Source organism: Rutilus rutilus (genome assembly GCF_951802725.1).
Source record: "Rutilus rutilus genome assembly, chromosome: 1".
NCBI lineage: Eukaryota > Metazoa > Chordata > Actinopteri > Cypriniformes > Leuciscidae > Rutilus > Rutilus rutilus.
In genome coordinates, this window is record NC_140209.1 from 22,276,360 (window position 1) to 22,301,272 (window position 24,913).

The window sequence follows — 24,913 nt, forward strand, 5'->3', positions numbered from 1 at the left end:
AAAGAAAGTGCTCTCCTCTCCCTACAGCTTCCGTATTCAAACAACATAGTTACACAAATTAACCCTCTGGTGTCTGAGGTGTTTTCTGGGCCCTAGAGGTGTTGACATGCTCTGACATTTGTGCTTATTTCTGTTACTTGTGACATTTTCATGGCTAAAGTCTGATTACACTGTATTCAGCACAAACTCTGCTACAATAATATATCAGCAGCATGTATGTAAAAGTTTGTAGTTTTGAGATAATGACATTTATGTGTGGTTTGTGAAAAACACACAAAAAATGTCACTGAAATAAGGTCATGAAACCCATACTGATTATTTATTCATAAGACTTTTGAAAATTGTATCACGTAGCCTAGAATATTTGTTTCAAAACTATGTGAAAATCATCCTGACTGCTCATTCAGAGAAGACAATATATTTATTTAAAATTTGTAAGACGTATTTTGTGTGAGAAAGCTTTATGCGAAGAGGCGTACACATCATTAATATGTATGTTTTTCACACCTGAGAAAGACAAAGGCCCTCCCCTAATGGCCCTATTAGGAGCTATCAGGCCCTATCATTCTGAGCAACCTTGCACAAAGAATGAGGAGATTTAAAAAAAGAATGGCTTTTTGATTGTTTGGATTTATTTACAACACAACATAATCCAAAGATACACAACAAATGACAAAAAAGCACACTATTGAAATTTTAATTCACTTTTTAATCATTATGGTGATCAGTGTTTGCTTTAGTTGGGCTCGTGACCCTTACATGTTTAACTTTAGTTTTTGTTTGGCTGCTGTCTGAGTTATAACTCTCAGATAAACAAAGAGAAAAGTTGATCAGGTGGTGTTGGTTATGTTTTGACATCATCATCATTTGACCTGAATTGTTACACTCATTTAGAGTCTAATCTCTGTCTTAAATGTATATTGCTGATTACAGCACCCCAGTGATTCTACAGCATACGATCCAAAATTTTCTAAATAATCCAAAGGATGTTTTAAAAGTTGTTCTGATAAAGATAAAAATCTTTATTTTAGGCACAAACAGACATCAATAATCAGTGTATTAATCTCAACAATGGTGACAAACAGAATATTCAATTAGGGAAAGGAAATTAATAAGACAATTCAGATCATAATTTATTCATACCACAATGCATGATGGGAGCCATAAATGGTTTTGATTGGTGGCACCCAGAATGCACAGCAACATGCTTTATTATTGAGATTCACAGGCTGATTATTGATGTCAGTGTGTCTCAATAAAGCAATTTTCAAAGTTTTTTGATCAGAACAACTTTTAAGAAATCTTTTGGATTATATTGAAAATGCTGAAACTTGTTTGTTATAGAATCACAGTGCTGCTATAATCAATAAAGGTAGACATAACTCTCAAAATGAGATTTGTGCTTCAGGTCAAATTATGATTATGTCAAAACATAACCAACATCATCTGATCAACTTTTCTATTTGTTCATCTGGCAGTTATAACTCAGATACAACAGCCAACCAAAATATAATGTAAATAGTTTAAGGGTCACGAGCCTAACTAAAGCAGACACTGATCACCACAATGGTGACTTAAAGAATATTTTCTTCTTCAGTGATTCTGCTTGTTAACATCAGGTGTATTCAATAATGGTCAATCATCACTCAATGAATCACTTAATTATCTCATCTGGAGTTTTTGCTGTGCTAGCTCTTGCGCTTAGGCTGTGACACTCAGTGTTCGATGCTGATTACTGACACTTGTCTTTACATAGTGGTCCCTTATATGCAGTGTACATAATGATGAACAACACTGTTAATCCAACTAAACTGATTTATTTAGAATGATCTAAATTAAATGTTGTGTAATAATGACTTCAATTAGCTAAGGGTAATTATTATTATTATTATTTTTTTTGAGTTTATTTACACCAAGTGAAAATGACTTTCATCCTATAAAACAAAAAAATAATTATATCAAACTTATTTTACATTATTAAAGTAATTTTACATTGCTGGAAAAATCAGGTCCTATTTACTGACAGATATGCTTCAATAAAACCTTGTTTTTTTTCAGGTTGGTTGAACTCAGTTATAATCAGTAATCTTAAATAATTTATTTAATTTCAACAAAACCAGTTATTGTAGATGTTACTACATAAAGTAGATTTTCTAAGTAGAACTGACAAAACATGTATTTCAGTGTATGGAGGATAATCAGTTTGGCTAAGTCAATCAACAGCTCCAGAAACGGCCCCAACAGCAGCAGCTCCACCTGCAGCTCCAACAGCAGCTCCAGAAACAGCCCCACCTAGAGCTCCAGCACCAGCTCCATTAAAAATTCCAGAAAAAGTTCCAATAGCAGCTTTACCAACAGCACCTCCACCTAGAGCTCCAGCAGCAGTTCCAACAACAGCTCCACCCACAAGAGTTCCAGCAACAAAACCAACAGCAGCTCCATCACGAGCTCCACTTACAGCTCCATCACGAGCTCCAGCAAAAGTTCCACTATCAGCTCCACCAACAGCAGCTCCACCTACAGCTCCAACAATAGCTCCAGCAGCAGTACCACCAACAACTCCACCAACAGCTCCAGCAGCAGTAGTTCCAGCAACAAATCCAGCAACACCTCCAGAAACACCTCCAGCTCCAGCAACAACTCCAGCAACAGCTCCCCCAACAGCTCCAACAACAGCAGCTCCAGCAACAGCTCCACCAACAGCTCCAGCAACTGTTCCACTTGCAGCTCCACCACCAACAGCTCCACCAATAACAGCTCCAGCTCCACAAAGAGCAGTTTTAACAACAGCTCCACTAAAAAAAGCGTTAGCAAGAGCTCCACCAACAGCTCCACCAGCAACAATGCCAACTGCAACAGCTGCAAAATAAAAATAACGCTGATTCTTGTAAAAAAACTGCATAAATCCACCATCTTTTTTCACTCTCTCCTCTTGTTTTCTCTGATACTCTGCTCTGATTCTCTCCTCTGTCTCCTTTGTCATTCTCTCAATCTCCTCTTTTCTTTGTTTCTCTTGTTTTCTCTGTTCTTCCTCACTCTGTCTCTCTAATTTAGCCATCTCTGCTCTGAATCTCTCCTCTGTCTCCTTTCTCACTCTCTCAATCTCCTCTTGTATTTGTTTCTCCTCTTGTAGTTTTCTCTCTTCTTCCTCTCTCAGTCTCTTCTCTTCTTCCTCTCGCCTGAATCTCTCAGCATCTTCATACATCTGATTACTGTAATGTCCTCCTCCATTCTGCTCTATCATTGTGTCAATCTTCTTCAGTAGATCATTCACCTGATCTCTGTTATTCACATCTTTATTGTTGAATACATGAAATCTGCCTCCACACTGATCAACTACATCTCTTAATGCACTATTCTCCTCAATGAGTTTCTCTACTGACTCTCCATCTAGCTGATCTCCACAAGTGAAGAGAATGATGGAGTATTTTAACACTTCTTTACCAAACATCATCTCAATGATCTGAGGAATCTGCTGCTCATGTTCAGTGAATCTGTCATTTACTCTGAACACAATGATAAAAGCGTGCGGTCCAGGACTGGATATATAAACACTTTTCGCTATTTCCATCATTAACTCTTCAGTTTTCATCTGTGTGTCAAAGAATCCAGGAGTATCAACTACAGACACAGATCTGCCTGAAACAGTGGCGTGTTTCTCTGAACATTCACGGGTTACTGAACTAGTACTCATCACAGAGTTAAACTCTCTCTGTCCCAGTATTGTGTTTCCAGCTGCACTCTTCCCAACTCCACTTTTACCCAGAAAAACAATCCGTCTGGATGAGGGACTGTCAGCAGGAGCATCTGGTTCAATGTTGTCTGGTATTTTTCCCATTAGTGGATTTGGCTTCAATGTCTCTGCTACTTTTCCTTCTACATCATAAAAAAGAGAAAATATTAAAGAATTTAACAAACTCACAGCAAAGATTTTTTTTGAAATATTAAAGACTCACCCTGTACGTCAAAATATGGCTTAAGTATTTTTATAAACAGCATTTGAACTTGTTCAGTGTGTCCTCTTTTCTTGTTGTTGAACACATGACATCTCTGATCATATTTCTGAACGAGTCTCTTCAGTGGTTCAGTGTCATCGATGAACTCTTTTATAGTTGTGTTTCCTTCCTCCAGTTCGTCTCCTCTGGTGAAGAGAATCCAGGTTTTCTCCAAGCGCTGTTCTCCTAACAGCTCCTCAATCTTCTCCATAGTTTTTCTGTCTTCTTCAGTGAAACTGTCAGCTTTGATGACCAGCAGAAACACACAGAGATCTGATTCACATCTCTGAAGAACCTTTTCATTTATCATCTGCTGAATCTCTTCGTCACTCACGTGTGTGTTGAATAATCCTGGTGTGTCATAAACAGTGACTGTAATGCCACCAACAGTTCCAGATTCAACAGCAACATCTCGAGTAACAGATCCAGAGCTTTTCTTTGAGATGAAAGCTTCTCGTCCCAGAATTGTGTTTCCTGTTGAACTTTTCCCAGTCTTGGTTTTCCCCAGTAGGACCACATTCAAACGTGCATTCAGTTCTGTATTTATTTCTCCCATCTTCAGTACATAGCCTAAAAATAATTAACAACTTAGTGTGAGGAAGAATTAAGTGTTATACAATTTTTCTAGTGTTCATTATTAGATGTTTAACATCTGTAAGAATCTTTTGAATCTTCCACAAATGGATCTTCTCCTGTGGACAGGCACAGATTAACACACAGGACTTCTGGACACCACACAGCAAAATCCCCAGTGTTAAATTAACACTCCTCAGTGTACATATGTGTCCACACTACAGGGTGTTAAAAATTAACACTGAAGCAGTGTTAAAGTTAATGAGATAATTAAGTTAACACTGAAGCAGTGTTGAAGTTAATGCGATAATTAAGTGATTAATTAAGTGATGATTGGCCATTAGTGGTGACACCTGATGATAACAAGCAGACTCACTGAAGGAAAGAGAAAAAACAATAACAGAAAAAAGAGAAACACAAGAACTACAACTGACTTCGAGTCATTACACATTGTTGCACTTATTATTACCAGTTTGACTTTATTTCTGTCATACATCGACAAAAGTTCTTGAGATTTAACAGAAGTTTAGACGGTAATGTTTTATGGAATTTTTCTTTTCAAGTTACCATTTTGGTGGTCAGTGTTTGCTTTAGTTGGGCTCTTGACCCTTTTCATTTTATTAATATTAGTTTATCTCTGACTGTTCCAACATTGTGTTTATAAAGCACATTTGTTACTGCAAGAGAAAACATGACCTGCACACAATATGTTTTAATGATATTATCATTATGTAGTGACCTGATTCACTGATACCATTCAGAGTCTAAATCTTTGAGTCTCGTTTTAGTATTGGTGGTTGTAGCTCTGAGATTCTACAGTTTGAGATCCCACAGCAATATGAAAAATTTTGAAAATACTTTGTGCAAAGAAGTTATTGTGTTTAAACACACAGACATCAAGAATCAACATATGAATCTCAACAATGGTGACAATAAACAAACTAGTGGCAAACAGATCAACTCTGAACATCACAAAACAAGCTACTAAGGTCAGAACAAAACAATAGCAAAATAAAAGCAAACAGAAAAAACAATGAAAATTACAGGACAATTAAGCTGCATAATTTATTCATGCTGCAATGCATGATGTCAGCCATTGATGCGTTTGATTGGTGGCTCCCATCATGCACTGCAACATTAAGCATTTGTGTGATTGTCACCATTGTTGAGATTCATATGTAGATTCTTGATGTCTGCATGTGTTATTAATAATCCTTCAGATCTTTAAAACATTGCTGGAAGTAACTACTGTAGTGAAAAATTAATAAAACATTTAGACAATCAGTTTATAATGCTGGGTGAGAACAGTGATTTAGGTCACTAGTAATTTCATTAAGTAAATAGGCTTGCAACACGTTCAGGAAACACAGCCAAAGTCATAGTTTCTCTTGCCACAACAAATGTGCTTTATAAACACAGAGTTGGAACAGTCAGAGAAATACTAATGTTCAAAAGTAAAGGGTCAAGAGCCCAACTAAAGCAACCACTGACCACCATAATGGTGACATGAAACGAAGACATTCCATAAAACATTAACATCTAAACTTCTGTTAAATCTAAATAAGACCGTGTGTAGATGTATGACAGAAATAAAGTAAAACTGGTAAAATAATAAGTGTAATAATGGTTCAAAGTCAGTAGTTCTTGTGTTTCTCTTTTTTTCTGAAAAATTGGCTTCAAACTTTCATTTTCCATTTCTTTGGAATAATTCACAAACGGATAATTGCTTCTCAGTTTAATTTTCAATTCTACAAGCTGGGTTGTTGCGTCCGAGTCTGATTTTTGAACAAATATAAAAAATTATTCATTGCTGTGATTTTCCATTTCTCTGTGTTTTGCTCGCGGTTGGACCGTACCAGTTCCACTGGGGGGTGGAGCGGGGGGTGGGGATGCATTAACCATAGGCAGAGCGCTGTAGCGTTTGAAGATGGTGAGTGCGCACGCGGCCGGGGCTTTCTCTCTGCTCGTTCTTATGCGGGAAAAAAGAGATCCCGGCCTGTCTTGGAGCCCGAAACAGGAAAAGTGTAACATCTTAAATCAAAATTTTATAACCTATTTGGTCAGTAACTTCATCCAACGTCATTCATTTGATGAATGCTCAAGTCCGATTTTAGGCTATCCTCAAGTCCGAGTCCAAGCACGAGTCATCAGTCCGCGAGTCCAAGTCAAGTCACGAGTCCAGAGAATAGGGACTCGAGTACTCCATCACTGACCTAAAACAATAATTAGGCTAGCCTACTAATGATTACTTATAATAGTAGGCTAGCTATTAATAAATCCTTATGTTATTTAATCGGTGATGGCTTATTCTGTTTGTCGACAACTTATAAACACATTAAATAAAAGAGGTTAGATAATTATATAAAAAGTATGGAGATTGAGTCAAAAGGACCAAGATTGAGCGTGCACGCGCAATATCTCAGCGAGTCAGCGAATGCAGAGCGAATTTTGAAAGTGCAACCCGACATTCGTGTGAGAGAGAAGGAAATTCGCCTGCGAAGAGATTCGCTCTTGCGCATTAACAACCACTCAAGTGTTACAATAATATGCTCTTGACAGTCGTTATTAAAATTAGGCTAAACGATAGAAAGAAACTGCCTCAAAAGAACTATAGCTAAAGAAGAGAAGAATGTCGTGTCTAAAGCTGGCGCGTTGCCAATGTCTGACATGTCGATAAATCATTGGTGTCTAGTTTTTTGTAGTGAGTAGGCTATACTGTAATATAACTGTTATAATATTCTGTTATAATTTCTTTAAGTGCCGAACTTTTATTTTGACAGGTTGTCATAAAGACATTACAGTTTCTGTAGCCTATATGAAACGAATGAATGACCATAGTTTTGTCAAATGAAATGGTGAAATTCGCATGAAGTGACTCTCATAGCAGCTCTGCGATGAAAGTGCACGTGTATCCTATCCTACATCATGTCTCAATACAGTGAAACGCTGAAAACACCACGAGCGTGAGTCACGCGTGCTTCTGTGTGTGTGTGTGTGTGTGTGTGTGTGTGTGTGCGCGCGCGCGCGTAGTGGAGCACACACTGCGCTCATTCCCAGAGACGCGTAGAAAAATTGCAGTCTCTTTTAACTTTAATATTCATAGACACTAGTCCATATCGAGATTTGATTCATTGTACAACCCTACTTTTGATTTATTCATTCAAAAATAGCCAAATTCCGTGACGTTCTGCTTAGCAAGCTCTATTTGTGACTGGATTCCGCGATTCGATCCGTGTCGCTTCGCAAACACAGACGGGGTGAATTTATTAATGAAAGTGTTAAAGTTCTGACACAAAACGAAGTTGTTACGTATCCTCACGCTTTTTTAAGTGGGTATACGGAAATACTTGGCCTTTTCTAGTGGGTATATGGTGTATTTAGGCTACCTGCGTATCACGTAGACTACACCACTGCGATAAATCATGGACAGACCCAGACATGCCATACACATAATGCTACAGCGCTCTAATGCCTATGGTTAATGCATCCCCACCCCCCGCTCCACCCCCCAGTGGAACTGGTACGGTCCAACCGCGAGCAAAACACAGAGAAATGGAAAATCACAGCAATGAGTAATTTTTTATGTTTGTTCAAAAATCAGACTCGGACGCAATAACCCAGCTTGTAGAATTGAAAATTAAACTGAGAAACAAATATCTGTTTGTGAATTATTCCAAAGAAATGGAAAATGAAAGTTTGAAGCCAATTTTTCATTTGGTTAATTTTGATGGTGCAAATTGAACAGAGAACTGCAAAGCGTTACACGGACCCAAAAACTCCAGTGTTAAATTAACACTCAAGAGTGTTAAAGTTAATGAGATAATTAAGTGATTAATTGAGTGATGATTGAGCATTATTGAAGACACCTGATGTTAACTAGAATCTTGCTAGCACATCTCATTAACTTTAACACTCTTGAGTTGAGTTGAGTTGGAAAAAAAATAACATTTTGGTTTGACATTAAATCAAAATTCATGGTTTTAACTAAATCATAAATACAATTTGAGAAAATCAAAAAAAAAATAGCTGTAACAAATTTTTTGCATGAATATTGATTAATGCAACTTTCTCTTGCTCTCTTTCTCCCTCCCATCCCACAAAACCAATAAAACAGTTTGAGACCTATCTGCAGCTTCAATGTGCTTTTATTAAGTGTAATTTTGTATGGTGATTGCGTCTACATCTGCACCAGCTGGGTGGTCAAGTGTGATCGGGTCAGTTCCAGAAGCTGGTTTTGTGGTGGTTCTCGCTCCTTTCTAATGGTGGCTATATATTCATAGCCTGAACATTAAGACTGTGAAAGGACTTCCTATTAACATAATCTGCCTCATGTTCTTTTAATTCTTGGGAACATATAGGTACCTTGAGGTCCAATAATAAGCCCTATGGGGTACGTTAATGTAGATTGTACCTTGGGGGACAGAAATGGACTCCTATAAACGCTGAATAAGATCAAGATCATGCAATTACATGATGACACCATCATCATCATCATCATCAATAAACAGTCAACATCACCTTAGTGATGTTACGTTCGTGAACGAATCGTTCTTTTTGAACTAATCTTTTAGGTGAACGAATCGTTCTCGTTCACGTAATCCATTGACTCGTACAGTTCACTGAAAAATCCCTCCCTCCACAGCAGCGCGGCGCTATTAGCAGCGCACGCGCAGCTCAGTGAACCAGTGCTGCGTTCCAGTCCAAAATTGTCATGCCCTTCACTCGCTAACATCCCTTCGTCTCGTTCACTCGGATGTACGTCATTGCGAGTGCCCACTACTGGCGGAAACTGCAATGGGTTGAACTGGAACGTCCTAAGCCCTTGATCACTTGGAATCAGCTGTGGAGTTGATTTATTATTTAAAAAAAATTCCCTTTAATAATTTGTTTAATGCAGCATCCAAATGTTTATAGGTGTGTTTGGGTTGTTTTAAATTTAAAACATTATAATTAATATATCATAGAGTTGTCTGTGTGGTGGTGATTAGACGAGATATGTGGTCAAAGAGTAGGCTATAGAAGCCTAAGAGGCGAAACTCTGTTGTGTTATGGGTAACAGTCTGTAGATGGCGCTGCGGAGGCGCGTCCGCCATTATGGACTGAAAGCTGCTGAAATCGTTAGCGCCAGTCAATGGCAAAATCCATTTTAGTAGGTGTTTATAGTTCATATGTGCACTTGCTAGATTGCACATCTTTTTTGTACCTTTCCGCCTGTAATAGGACATTCATAGATTGTTTTTTTCTTGCCATTGAAACGTTCACTGTGTGCACTTTCACTGAAGATGTTGAAAAAACTAGTTGTTAATATTTTTGTGATATTCTATGTAAAATATTAACTGTTTTTAGAAATGTTCATTTATAATTTTATTTATTTATTTTTCCAAATCATATATATGGTGATGTTAACTAATTTGAATAAATATCGTATTACTTGGGCCTATATCTAATTACTGTGTGTCTGCCTATAACCTATATTATTTCATGAATTTCTGTTAGTCATATAACAAGGAAAATGCATAATAGAACAAAAATATTGATAGATTAAAGGTTTGCAGTAATTGTATAATTGTATCTTTGCAAACCGTAAGTGGTAGGCTAATGAAGCCGATTCGGTGGGGGAAATACCCTTACGAAAAAGTACTAGAATCTTATAGTATTTTGGGACAAAATATTATAGTAATCTTATAGGAATACTATAGTAATTTGGGACATACTACAGAAGTACGATAAGACTATACACTGTAAAAAAAGAATACATTGATTTTATTGATATCTAATTAATAAAAATGAGGCAACAGATTACAAGCAATATTATTAATTAAATTTAACAAATTAGAATTGAGTAATAATTAATCAAATGAATTCCTTAAAAGGTAACCATTTAAAATGAGTAAAATTTACAAAATATATTTTATTGCCAACATTGAAGACACCTGGTGTTAACAAGCAGAATCACTGAAGGAGAAAACCATAATTAAAGTCACCATTGTGGAGATCAGTGTGTGTTTTAGTTGGGCTCTTGACCTTAAATTATTAACTTTAAGTTTTGTTTGGCTGCTATACATGAGTTATAACAGCCAGATGAACAAATAGAAAAGGTGATCTGATGGTGTTGGTTGTGTATTAACATAATCATTAATTCACAATCATTTGACCTGAATCGCTGAACTCATATAAAGTTCAATTTATCAGTTAGGTTTACTTTATTAATTATAGCAGCACCGGCCTTGTTTGGCATAATATTTTTTAACTTTTACAATGTAAGGAAAATAATTTCTAAAAAGTTTCTCTTACATAAAAAGGAGACACACAGACATCAATAATCAGCCTGTGATTCTCAACAATGGTGACAATAATAAAGCATGTTGCAGTGCATTCTGGGTTCCACCAATCAAAACTCATTCATGGCTCCCATCATGCATTGCTGCATGAATAAATAATGAGCTTATGTTCAGAGGTGATCTGTTCGTCACCATTGCTGAGATTCATAAGTAAAATCTTGATGTGTGTTTGTGCCTAAAAATTTTTTCTTATTTATTTTTTATTATTGATTTGATCATTTGGATTTCATTGAAAAGGCTAAAAATATTATACTGCTGTAGTTAATAAAGTTAACTTAACTCATAAATTGGACTCTATATGAGGTTCAGTAATTCAGGTCTAACGATTGTGAAATAATGATTACGTTAAATCACAACCAACACCATCAGATCATCTTTTCTCTTTGTTCATCTGGCTGTTATAACTCATGTACAGCAGCCAAACAAACTTAAAGTTAATAATTTAAGGTCAAGAGCCCAACTAAAACACACACTGATCTCCACAATGGTGACTTTAATTATGGTTTTCTCCTTCAGTGATTCTGCTTGTTAACACCAGGTGTCTTCAATGTTGGCAATAAAAGATATTTTGTAAATTTTACTCATTTTAAATGGTTAACTTTTAAGGAATTCATTTGACTAATTATTACTCAATTCTAATTTGTTAAATTTAATTAATAATATTGCTTGTAATCTGTTGCCTCATTTTTATTAATTAGATATTAATAAAATCAATGTATTCTTTTTTACAGTGTAGGCTACTATATAAATACTATAACAGCTTTAAAATATTATAGCGGTATTACAGAACATCACATAAGTATGTTATGTTCTGTTATAATATCCTCTATAATATCCTAGAGCCGCTATAGTATTTCTATAGTAGTCTTATAGTACTTCTATAGTAATATTTTGTCCCAAAATACTATTTTCCTAAGGGTAATTAGGCCATGCAATTTTCTGTAATTTAACGTCATTTAACGTCTGTCATCCTCATTAATGTATTTTAAATTGTTTTCATATTTAGATATGACGGCCAGAAAAAAATAAGTTATGTTAAGGTTTTGTTTTATTAAGTTTTTCAGTGCCATTGACTCCCATTATTTTTCGGCGTTTTCCTTCAGTTTTCAGTCCATAATGGCGGCCGCGCCGTCACGTCATGGGAACAACTGTTGCTATGGAGCGTTCTATTGAGCTTCGCCAGAGCCCGTCTACGGAGAGCCTTGGCACTTCCTATTAGCCCCATTATATCGATCTTGGTTGCAGTTCCATTAGAATTCCACTGGAGGTGATCGCGGGCGAGTGCAGACTGAATGGGAGTCTATGGGGCTAGGCGGCTAAATTTGTCTCTTTCACCCGATTGCCGTTGAGAAATCTCAGATTTTATTGTAGGTTTTGCAAGTTCAACATGGGTTATAGGTCGAAAGTTGAATGAACGAGTACTTATTTCTTTTCGATTTCTTACAGGTTGAGTTGTTGTTGCCCATAACACGCTAGCATTCTGCTAATGACGTCAGCATTCTGACGTCATTGACATTTTAAAAGACTTTTTAAACCAAATAAGTGACTCTAAAAAATCTAACACCCAGCAATGTGTAATTTCTTTGCATCTCCTTTCGAATACAACATTCAAATTACTAGACAAAAAATTATATCCTGAGAAAAGTGGATTTTGAGGGTTTTTCCCCATAGACCTCCATTCATTCTGCACTCGCCTGCGAGCGCCCCCGCATGGACAGAGACGTGTTACTGCAGCCAGTCCAGAAACCGGAAGTAAGCAGAGAGTGCCAATTCTCTTCCTATTAGACATTCTCTGGTTTCGCCTCTTGGGCTTCTACACTCTTTGATGTGGTGACGGCACAATCGTACTGCATTGTGGGACATATAGGTGCCTGAAGTGTACATTTGAAGCAGACTCGCTCCCTCGGTCAAAATCGAGGGAACGAGGGTCTGTCCATATAAACTTCCCTCGTCCACTTAACGAAGTGGAACGCACTTCAAAATGGCGGCAGGGATTCCCCCAAGGGGAAGTGCTTAGGGAAGTTTGCAAGTGCGTGTCTAAAAGTGGACTGGAACGCAGCACGGCTCTGTGTTTTCAACCTGACAAAGAATGACTAAACCTCGAGCCAATAGCCTTCGAGTATGAGATGTGAAGGAGCATGTGATTTGTTGAATGTAGTGAACGAAAACGCCCTTCACTGACTGTGACTGAGTTGCTTTTGAGTCTGAACAAGAGAGAGAGAGTTGAACGAACTGGTATGTTGTCCGTGAACGAAAAGAACCAGTTGTTTGAATAATGATGGATGGCGAACAGATAGGGCTAGGTTTGTGTAGTCAGCATATTTGCATCAAAGAAAGAAATTTACACTTTCCCATTGTTGAAAACAGTTTAATAACGCAAGCTGATGGTTAAATGTAACAAAGACAAATTAACATTGTCATTTTTTACTTGGTTTGAGCTACGTGGGCGGGGGGCACTTGACTGTTTACTTCTCTTTACCTGCTTTTCTTATATTTTGTTTGTGTGTTTTAGACTTAGTTTTGTGGTATTTTGCACTTTGAACAATTTACTTGACTACTGTAGGCTACAGTAGGCTACTGTAAGCACTGGTGTTTTGTGTTCGTTTTGTATTATCAAAAATGAATTCATTACGTTTTATTCATGTAATGCACTTCTCTAAAAACTAAAACAAACCAAAAAATATGATGGTTAGGTCTCATTTGCGTAACGTCAGCAAATAGCATTTCAGTTCGGGCTGTGAAGGGGCATGTAATTGGTTGGATCTACTGAACGAATACGCCCATCACTGACCGAGATCGCTCTGTTTTTAGTCTGAACGAGAGAGAGATCTCGTTCGTGAACGAAAACGGGTACATTTCGTTCGTGAATGAAATGAATGAGAGTAGCCTACTGGGTAGATCAGTCATTTTGTGATTCAATCTCATTCAAAGCGCAGTTACAAGTGTGCACATACATTTTATATTCATATTTAACATACAGAACATAACTCAATGTTTAATATAATCCCAGATTTATGAATGTGTATGTCTGACCAAACAATTTAAAATGTTAATTATGCAAGAAAACCTTGCTTTGGTCTCTGAACCACTTATTATGACCGCCGCTAGCGTAGCTAGCGAAAGCGGTCATATAGGGATTGTCAAAGTTTTTTTTTTTTTTTTTTTTTTTGTCACCTTACTGAATTTTTCGTCAATGATACCAGGGACACCGAAGCACCGGGGAACATGAAATTTGGTGGGCATGTAGCCCCACTAGACTTCTAAGGAAAAATTTCGTTTGGTCCCCGGGGGCCACTCCCCCCCCGCGCTGGGCCCCCCCAAACCCCCAAAAATGCAGTTTTTCCTAAATAACTACCTGAACCGTGGCACCGAGGATGAAGAAATTTTTATGGTATGTTGGTCTACTAGACTTTTACAGAAAAATTTCGTTTGGTCCCCGGGGGCCACTTCCCCCCCCGCGCTGGGGCCCCCTTAAATTTTTCGTCAACGATACCAGGGACACCGAAACACCGTGGAACATGAAATTTGGTGGGCATGTAGCCCCACTAGACTTCTAAGGAAAAATTTCGTTTGGTCCCCGGGGGCCACTCCCCCCCCGCGCTGGGCCCCCCCAAACCCCAAAAAATGCAGTTTTTCCTAAATAACTACCTGAACCGTGGCACCGAGGATGAAGAAATTTTTATGGTATGTTGGTCTACTAGACTTTTACGGAAAAATTTCGTTTGGTCCGCGGGGGCCACTTCCCCCCCCGCGCTGGGGCCCCCGCAAATTTTTCGTCAACGATACCAGGGACACCGAAGCACCGGGGAACATGAAATTTGGTGGGCATGTAGCCCCACTAGACTTCTAAGGAAAAATTTCGTTTGGTCCCCGGGGGCCACTCCCCCCCCGCGCTGGGCCCCCCCAAACCCAAAAAAATGCAGTTTTTCCTAAATAACTACCTGAACCGTGGCACCGAGGATGAAGAAATTTTTATGGTATGTTGGTCTACTAGACTTTTACGGAAAAATTTCATTTGGTCCCCGGGGGCCACTTCCTCCCCCTCGCTGGGGCCCCCTTAAATTTTTCGTCAACGATACCAGGGACACCGAAACACCGGGGAACATGAAATTTGGTGGGCATGTAGCCCCACTAGACTTCTAAGGAAAAATTTCGTTTGGTCCCTGGGGGCCACTCCCCCCCCGCGCTGGGCCCCCCCAAACCCAAAAAAATGCAGTTTTTCCTAAATAACTACCTGAACCGTGGCACCGAGGATGAAGAAATTTTTATGGTATGTTGGTCTACTAGACTTTTACGGAAAAATTTCGTTTGGTCCCCGGGGGCCACTTCCCCCCCCGCGCTGGGGCCCCCTTAAATTTTTCGTCAACGATACCAGGGACACCGAAGCACCGGGGAACATGAAATTTGGTGGGCATGTAGCCCCACTAGACTTCTAAGGAAAAATTTTGTTTGGTCCCCGGGGGCCACTCCCCCCCCGCGCTGGGCCCCCCCAAACCCCCAAAAATGCAGTTTTTCCTAAATAACTACCTAAAACCGTGGCACCGAGGATGAAGAAATTTTTATGGTATGTTGGTCTACTAGACTTTTACGGAATAATTTCGTTTGGTCCCCGGGGGCCACTTCCCCCCCCGCGCTGGGGCCCCCTTAAATTTTTCGTCAACGATACCAGGGACACCGAAACACCGGGGAACATGAAATTTGGTGGGCATGTAGCCCCACTAGACTTCTAAGGAAAAATTTCGTTTGGTCCCTGGGGGCCACTCCCCCCCCGCGCTGGGCCCCCCCAAACCCAAAAAAATTCAGTTTTTCCTAAATAACTACCTGAACCGTGGCACCGAGGATGAAGAAATTTTTATGGTATGTTGGTCTACTAGACTTTTACGGAAAAATTTCGTTTGGTCCCCGGGGGCCACTTCCCCCCCCTAGCTGGGGCCCCCGTAAATTTTTCATCAACGATACCAGGGACACCGAAGCACCGGGGAACATGAAATTTGGTGGGCATGTAGCCCCACTAGACTTCTACGGAAAAATTTCGTTTGGTCCCCGGGGGCCAGTCCCCCCCCGCGCTGGGCCCCCCCAAACCCAAAAAAATGCAGTTTTTCCTAAATAACTACCTGAACCGTGGCACCGAGGATGAAGAAATTTTTATGGTATGTTGGTCTACTAGACTTTTACGTAAAAATTTTGTTTGGTCCGCGGGGGCCACTTCCCCCCCCGCGCTGGGGCCCCCGTAAATTTTTCATCAACGATACCAGGGACACCGAAGCACCGGGGAACATGAAATTTGGTGGGCATGTAGCCCCACTAGACTTCTACGGAAAAATTTCGTTTGGTCCCCGGGGGCCACTCCCCCCCCGCGCTGGGCCCCCCCAAACCCAAAAAAATGCAGTTTTTCCTAAATAACTACCTGAACCGTGGCACCGAGGATGAAGAAATTTTTATGGTATGTTGGTCTACTAGACTTTTACGGAAAAAATTTCGTTTGGTCCGCGGGGGCCACTTCCCCCCCCCCCGCGCTGGGGCCCCCGTAAATTTTTCATCAACGATACCAGGGACACCGAAGCACCGGGGAACATGAAATTTGGTGGGCATGTAGCCCCACTAGACTTCTAAGGAAAAATTTCGTTTGGTCCCCGGGGGCCACTCCCCCCCCGCGCTGGGCACCCCAAACCCCCAAAAAAGCAGTTTTTCCTAAATAACTACCTGAACCGTGGCACCGAGGATGAAGAAATTTTTATGGTATGTTGGTCTACTAGACTTTTACGGAAAAATTTCGTTTGGTCCCCGGGGGCCACTTCCCCCCCCGCGCTGGGGCCCCCGTAAATTTTTCGTCAACGATACCAGGGACACCGAAGCACCGGGGAACATGAAATTTGGTGGGCATGTAGCCCCACTAGACTTCTACGGAAAAATTTCGTTTGGTCCCCGGGGGCCACTCCCCCCCGCGCTGGGCCCCCCCAAACCCAAAAAAATGCAGTTTTTCCTAAATAACTACCTGAACCGTGGCACCGAGGATGAAGAAATTTTTATGGTATGTTGGTCTACTAGACTTTTACGAAAAAATTTCGTTTGGTCCCCGGAGGCCACTTCCCCCCCCGCGCTGGGGCCCCCGTAAATTTTTCGTCAACGATACCAGGGACACCGAAACACCGGGGAACATGAAATTTGGTGGGCATGTAGCCCCACTAGACTTCTACGGAAAAATTTCGTTTGGTCCCCGAGGGCCACCCCCCCCCCCGCGCTGGGCCCCCCAAACCCCAAAAAAATGCAGTTTTTCCTAAATAACTACCTGAACCGTGGCACCGAGGATGAAGAAATTTTTATGGTATGTTCGTCTACTAGACTTTTACGGAAAAATTTCGTTTGGTCCCCGGGGGCCACTTCCCCCCCCGCGCTGGGGCCCCCGTAAATTTTTCATCAACGATACCAGGGACACCGAAGCACCGGGGAACATGAAATTTGGTGGGCATGTAGCCCCACTAGACTTCTACGGAAAAATTTCGTTTGGTCCCCGGGGGCCACTCCCCCCCCCGCGCTGGGCCCCCCCAAACCCAAAAAAATGCAGTTTTTCCTAAATAACTACCTGAACCGTGGCACCGAGGATGAAGAAATTTTTATGGTATGTTGGTCTACTAGACTTTTACGTAAAAATTTTGTTTGGTCCGCGGGGGCCACTTCCCCCCCCCGCGCTGGGGCCCCCGTAAATTTTTCATCAACGATACCAGGGACACCGAAGCACCGGGGAACATGAAATTTGGTGGGCATGTAGCCCCACTAGACTTCTACGGAAAAATTTCGTTTGGTCCCCGGGGGCCACTCCCCCCCCGCGCTGGGCCCCCCCAAACCCAAAAAAATGCAGTTTTTCCTAAATAACTACCTGAACCGTGGCACCGAGGATGAAGAAATTTTTATGGTATGTTGGTCTACTAGACTTTTACGGAAAAAATTTCGTTTGGTCCGCGGGGGCCACTTCCCCCCCCCCGCGCTGGGGCCCCCGTAAATTTTTCATCAACGATACCAGGGACACCGAAGCACCGGGGAACATGAAATTTGGTGGGCATGTAGCCCCACTAGACTTCTAAGGAAAAATTTCATTTGGTCCCCGGGGGCCACTCCCCCCCCCGCGCTGGGCCCCCCCAAACCCCCAAAAAAGCAGTTTTTCCTAAATAACTACCTGAACCGTGGCACCGAGGATGAAGAAATTTTTATGGTATGTTGGTCTACTAGACTTTTACGGAAAAATTTCGTTTGGTCCCCGGGGGCCACTTCCCCCCCCGCGCTGGGGCCCCCGTAAATTTTTCGTCAACGATACCAGGGACACCGAAGCACCGGGGAACATGAAATTTGGTGGGCATGTAGCCCCACTAGACTTCTACGGAAAAATTTTGTTTGGTCCCCGGGGGCCACTCCCCCCCGCGCTGGGCCCCCCCAAACCCCAAAAAAATGCAGTTTTTCCTAAATAACTACCTGAACCGTGGCACCGAGGATGAAGAAATTTTTATGGTATGTTCGTCTACTAGACTTTTACGGAAAAATTTCGTTTGGTCCCCGGGGGCCATTCCCCCCCCCCCGCGCTGGGGCCCCCTTAAATTTTTCGTCAACGATACCAGGGACACCGAAACACCGGGGAACATGAAATTTGGTGGGCATGTAGCCCCACTAGACTTCTAAGGAAAAATTTCGTTTGGTCCCCGGGGGCCACCCCCCCCCCCCCCCCGCGCTGGGCCCCCCCAAACCCAAAAAAATGCAGTTTTTCCTAAATAACTACCTGAACCGTGGCACAGAGGATGAAGAAATTTTTATGGTATGTTGCTCTTAAGGGCCCACATCAACCTAGCCCATAATCAGTTTGTGATTTGCGCCCCTCCCATAAAAAATGAAAATGCAGTATTATTCTGCTTTAATCGCCCCTATCTTCAGTGGAGATGTTCAGAGCTGCACCATATTTCATGTGTATGATTAACTTGACATCCTCTGGGGGTATCCTCTGCTAAGTTTTGTAGAATTTCATCCATGGGGGGGTATAAAATAAATTCATTTATGTGCACATTTAGTGACTGTACACTCATCGGCCTGTAGATGGTGCTGTTGAGCGAAGGGTTGCTGGTTTAGGATGATACTGTCACACACACACATGCAGGAATACAAACAAACGCAAGCATGCACACACACTGACATCCACACGCACAGACACACACCCATACACACACATACAAATCCACATGCACACACGCGCACACATGTACGCACACATACATACACGCACAAACACACACACACACACACACACACACAGACACACACATACACAAACACACACATACACACACACACACACACACAGACAGACATGCACATACTATTACTTTTTTTAGGTATATAGCCTACATAAACACGCAATACAGCCAAATTACTCCACGTCATTTATTTTTGTGGAAAGCCAGTGCAGGCCTGAGCGGCGGTCATATTTTGTACCGCGATGCGGTACATCTAGTTTAGACTTATTTTATTAATTTAGTAAATAAGGCACACATTTTAACAAAGCCAAATCAGTTTTGTTTGTAACAAGTATACGTTCGTTAAAACATAGCATAATACACTCTTTTTCGCCACCTGCTGCATTATTTATGTAATATGAAGAAACTGTCACTGATTGAATCTGAAAAAAATCATTATGGTGAACGAACTGAGAATAAACGAGTCTCTAGAATGAATCAAAATTTCCACCACTACATCACCTGATCTCATGGCTTTACTAGGTTATAGCTATAACAATTGTACTTTATAAGCACACAGCAATGGCAGCCAGAGAAATGGTTATATTAAAGAGTCAAGAAGAGTCAAGTGCACAACTAAAGCAAACGCTAACCACCATCATGGTGACTTTAAAATACAACTATTGATTTCATTAAAATGCATTTTTATTTAAATAAGTTAATTTGGTAAATGAGGAATTAATGTAAATTAATCAAATTATGAACGCGATTAACAGTTTTAACAATGGTGTTTTAAATGATATAATAGTAAGTATCAAATATCAATCTAATTGCTCAACATTATTTTTACTAATGATTGTTCCACTTCTTAACAATAACTCAGTTCATTTCTCACACAGCGGTTGTGACAGTTATTTTACTTGTCATTTGCACAACTTAATTATAATAAATGGAAATTAGCAGTATAGGAGTTAAGCTTACCTGAAAAGTACTTCACTTGACAAAGATGTTTTTTAGTTGTGAATTTTAGTTGCTGTCTGGTCTGTCTAAGATTGACTGTGGTTTGCTGTTCTGTGTGGCTGTTATTTGTTATGTCAGCCCTCCCCAAAGGAGAGTTCACACAAGCATGTGACTTACAGGAAAGCAGAACTATTATATCTTTCACTTTCAGGGCCGTTGCTAACAGAGTTGTATAGTCCAGGGGTCAGAAAGTAAAAGTCCTGCCATATGTTTATTCCACCCATGAACTCAGTCAGCTGATTTCACTAATTAGTTCTCTCTCCCATGTCTGCATTAGCAAATCCAGGTGATTGAACAAAATACTGAGGAGGACTTTTACTTTCTGAACCTGGACTGTACAGCTCTTGCATAGCAATGTCACATGTCAGCCAAGAGCAAAGAAATAAACCAGAACTGGAACCAACAGGTTGTGTACAGTAACAGTGCCACACAGGGTGAAAAGCAAGACATTATTAGGCATAAGAGTGTTTCTAAAGGAAAGGTCAATCATTTGTTAAAGTGCAAAAGGGTCATTATGGGTCACATGGATGTAGTAATGTCACCCAGAGTAGGCTATACCAATCCATTAGTTTTTCATGTAGGTATACAGAATTTTATGAATACATAGGCAGTATGCTCTGTTTAATAATCTGTTTGCTCTGTTAAATTGCTGTTTAGCAGAGCAGTGGTAAATATATGTTGTTATTATATAAGTTATTTTAAGTTTAATTTTTAATCATACACTGCAATGAAAACGCCATTTAACCAATTGAATAAATATAACAGCCAGCCTACAAATACAGCTAAATAAATAGCACGTGTATATTTTTTCATATTCTTTCTTTTAAAACATGTCATCTTTTCCTGTAATTGCAATGTTACCACATTATTGGCTGTCTCTCCGAGTTATTTTGAGCATGATTGGTTGTTCAGACTGTCATCCAGGAATCTGGCCAATGACAACTATGCGCGCCTTTTACTGGTCAAGTTTGAATATGTCTGTTGGAGTGAGTGTGTGTGTGTGTATGTGCTGCTGCTCGGGATCTTCAGTTCTAGCATACGTCGATTCTGTGGCAAATATTGTTTAAAACATGGATTATTTTACATCGGACTGCTACATTTCTATTTTGAGCGAGCTGCGGGATGTAAATGAAGAACAAACAAATAAGGAATATGGACAACGCATAACAACGTGTAACGGACATATTGCAATCTGCGGAAGGTAATGTTAAATAACTTTATATTTTATAAAAACAATTCTGCTACATCAAAATATAGTGTGTTAAATTGAGAATCTAAACGCGATTAGAGCTATATCGATATACATGTTTAGGCTAATGTTATGTGTTGCTAGCATGTGTAAATATTGTCAGCTAACGTTAACTTAACGTTAGTTAAAAAAAATAATAATAATTCGGCATAGTTTTTGACTGCAATGACTGAGAACATTGTCTCTTTAGACGGAGAGGGACTTGAACCACACTCTTTGACTCTAGAAGAATATGCAAACTAGGCTTTTGAATAGTTGTTGATCGCGGGATACGTTATAACGTTAGGCCTAACGTTACCGATCAGTCATCATAATATGTTTTGAAGTTGGTGAGTACAATTTTGCAAGCTTTCGCAAATGTCTCTGTTAGTAAAATGCTAATATACAAATAGCTAATATTGCTGTGTATGTGTGTGTTTCCCTCATGATCCAGGAATTTTGGGAATAAATATGATCCAGCCACATGATCTTCAGATGCGGTGAGTATTGTTATATTAAAATACACGTGAAATAGAGGCAGAACATGTAAACTCTGCTCAAAGGCACACTGGTTCAAACCCTCCAGACAATATTTTATCTATCTTCTTGAGTTCACAGGCCTAGCTGACCCAAAAATTTGTCCTTTCAAAATGAAAGTATTTTCAAACCTGTATGACTTATGTGAAACACAAGAATGTTGGGAATAAAACAACATTGGAACCCATTGTATGGGAAAACAAAACACTGAAGGCATTTCTCAAGATATCTTAATTAAGGTTCTACAAAAGAGATTCATACAGTTTTGGAACAACATGGAGTAGGCCTAAATAAAGAGAGAACTCTGTTTTTTGGATGAGCTGTTCTTTTAATGACATGTTCCCAGGGTCCTTTGTTAAATTAACCTTGGTTTTTATCATAGTAAAAGTTTAGAAACCATGTTTTTATGGTGGATTGATTACAGTACTTTATTACCATTTGGTTAGTATAGCAAAACTCTGGTTAATGTTAGTAAGGGTTCTCCAGATTTATATAACACTTAAGGAACACATAAAAAAATTGTCCTATGTCACCCTGATCAATAGTCTGTTAACACACATGTAATAATTAACACACTTTAAAAAAAAATGTTTTTTTTATATTTTTGTTATATTTTTTAGATCAAGCATTGGAACAATGTTTACGGAGCAGACCAAGCACCAACAGAGAAACAAGCCCATCATTCAGTAGTAAGTATCCACTGCAGTATATAAAACAAAAAAAGTTCTCTCTTTTTTTTTCTCCCTCGTGCCATCCCAGATGTATATCTGACTTTCTTTCCACAGAGATTTTTTGAAAAATGATCCATTTATTGTAAGCCAATATAATGCAAGTGCATGCTCCAGAAACTACATGCAGCCTACAAATAGCCTGCTGTGTTGTTCACACAGGAAGTTTTATGCACTTATCATATGAGCTTTACAATGCTCTTGGATTATTGTCAGGATGTGTGTTTGGACTTTTTTGACCTTAAGCATTTTGTTGTCTATTCACTTGCATTATTCGACACACGAACACAAGAGATGGATAATTTTTCTAAAAGTCTAGTTTATTTTTTCAAAAATTTGTGTTCATCTGAAGAAAGAAAATCATATACCTTTCGGACAGCATAAGGGAGAGTAGTCTAAATGTGTTAGCAAAGGGTACATGCGATGGTAAATTAAAGGGATAGTTCACTTTGAAATTAAATTTTGGTATTTTACCAAATATATTTACCATTAATTTAAATTTAATTTTAAAGTGAACTATCCCTTTAACTGAAGTAATTTTATCTTATAGTAATTTTATTTTATATTTATGGTAATGTGACCTAGGATGGCAAGTCCCAGTGGTTCATTTTAAGACTAGATATTGTGGAAGAGTTCAATTTAACAGAATAATTTGAGTTTTGAATTTTTGAGCATGCCTATAGACTAAACACATAATACGCATATGCATGCCTTTACCGTTTTCACAGATTCACATTTCAGTAGTTTAGACCGAGACGATTTTAGTTGGAAACTGAGTCGTGTAAACGGCCCCTTACTAAGCATATATTAAAAAACCCAGGGCAAAGGGATGCTCACTTTTGATTGGAATTTGCCCACTGTCATGCAGATTTTAGCTCAAACCCTAATTAAACTGACCTGAACCAGCTAATAAAGATCCTCAGGATAACCAGAAACAGTTTGGAGCTACACTCTGCAGGACACTGGCCCTCCAGGAGTTTGGCACACATGACCTGAAGGGATAGTTCACAGTCAGGCAAACAAGAAAATTCTCCCAAATAATTTACTCACCCTCATGTTGTTCCAAACCTTTATGCATTTTTTGGTTGCCAACATTCTTCAAAAATATATAATTTTAATGCTTGACAAAAGAGAGACATTTCAGGTTTGAAAAGACATGATGGTGAGTAAATGATGACAGAATTTTCATTTTTGGGTGAACTATCTCAAGTACTTTAATAATCTCACACAATGAGAATATACCTTCTTTTTTTTTAAACACATATCATATATTTAATTCCCTGAAGAATGAGAGAAAGACCCTCATTACCCATATCACAGCAGTCTGAAAACACCTCCATTTAATACAAATATTGTTGGTTTTATTTTGTAATACAAATTGGCATTTTTACGCGTTTACCCTGCAATGAAAAAGAATGTCCATTGTTGTGAATCTACATGTTCCTTCTTTTGGTGATGCACATTTTTCAATCGGACATAAGTTTTAGATACCAGACAAATCAGAAGACAAACAGACAATTTAAATAAAAATGTATTAAGCTTGTTTAAAGGAAACAAAAATAATTTAAATCATTTTGAGAGAATCATAGTGTGTCCTTTTTTTCTTATTCCCAGATGCACCAAGCTGATTACTGGCCGTTTGCTGGATTGCTGTTTATTTGCTGTATCTGTCACTTCTGGTACACTTTTGTTGTATGTTTTGATTTAACTTATTAATAAACTTGTATAGTAAGGATTCTGAATGTAAAGACCATATAATATTTAATATCAGAACTATGCAGAACTATGTGACCCCCAGGGGTCTGAATAATTCCATTTTATTTAGATTACAAGTTTACATTGTTTAAATACTAATAAATTATATGTAAACACAAGTGCTGCAAATTAAAGTTTGAGATGATTTTAATCAGTTTTATACAGTTTTTTTACAGACTTATTTTGTCTTCTGAAATAAAACTGTTTTATTACATTCTTGAGCACGTCTTGACAATTTATTGAATGTGTTTGATCGTTATAATTTAGGAAAGGTCTGTTAAATAACAGTGTTTCTCAGTAGAACTTTTAGTGCTGACACTTTATTAAAGGTGTTTAATTGTAATAATTTAGGAAATACCTGTAAAATAACAGTGTTTCTCAGTAGAACTTTTAGTGCCGTCACTTTATTAAAGGAGTTTGATTGTAATAATTTAGGAAATACCTGTAAAATAACAGTGTTTCTCAGTAGAACTTTTAGTGCCGTCACTTTATTAAAGGTGTTTAATTGTAATAATTTAGG

At 39.3% G+C, this 24,913-nt stretch overlaps 1 protein-coding gene and 1 long non-coding RNA gene across 4 annotated transcripts; one reads left to right on the forward strand and one right to left on the reverse strand.

Moving 5' to 3' along the window:
- Positions 1–579: 579 nt before the first annotated feature.
- On the reverse strand, positions 580–20,210 carry LOC311291797 (GTPase IMAP family member 8-like). The gene is made up of 3 exons (XM_084411073.1): positions 20,107–20,210; positions 3,957–4,565; positions 580–3,876 (listed from the first exon to the last, which is right to left on the reverse strand). The coding sequence occupies exons 2-3, from the start codon at positions 4,549–4,551 to the stop codon at positions 2,213–2,215; spliced, it is 2,259 nt and encodes a 752-aa protein (XP_084267199.1). The 5' UTR covers positions 4,552–4,565; positions 20,107–20,210; the 3' UTR covers positions 580–2,212.
- A 1,025-nt stretch (positions 20,211–21,235) lies between these two features.
- Positions 21,236–24,566, forward strand: LOC311292853. Of its 3 annotated transcripts, none has more exons than XR_014627825.1 (4): positions 21,236–21,346; positions 21,585–21,873; positions 22,531–22,599; positions 24,253–24,566. It is a non-coding gene; the product is annotated as an uncharacterized lncRNA (long non-coding RNA). The 3 variants fall into 3 exon arrangements; XR_014627826.1 differs by lacking the exon at positions 21,236–21,346 and having other exon boundaries at positions 21,514–21,723; positions 21,828–21,873; positions 24,253–24,564; XR_014627827.1 differs by lacking the exon at positions 21,236–21,346 and having other exon boundaries at positions 21,515–21,873; positions 24,253–24,564.
- The last annotated feature ends 347 nt before the right edge of the window (positions 24,567–24,913 follow it).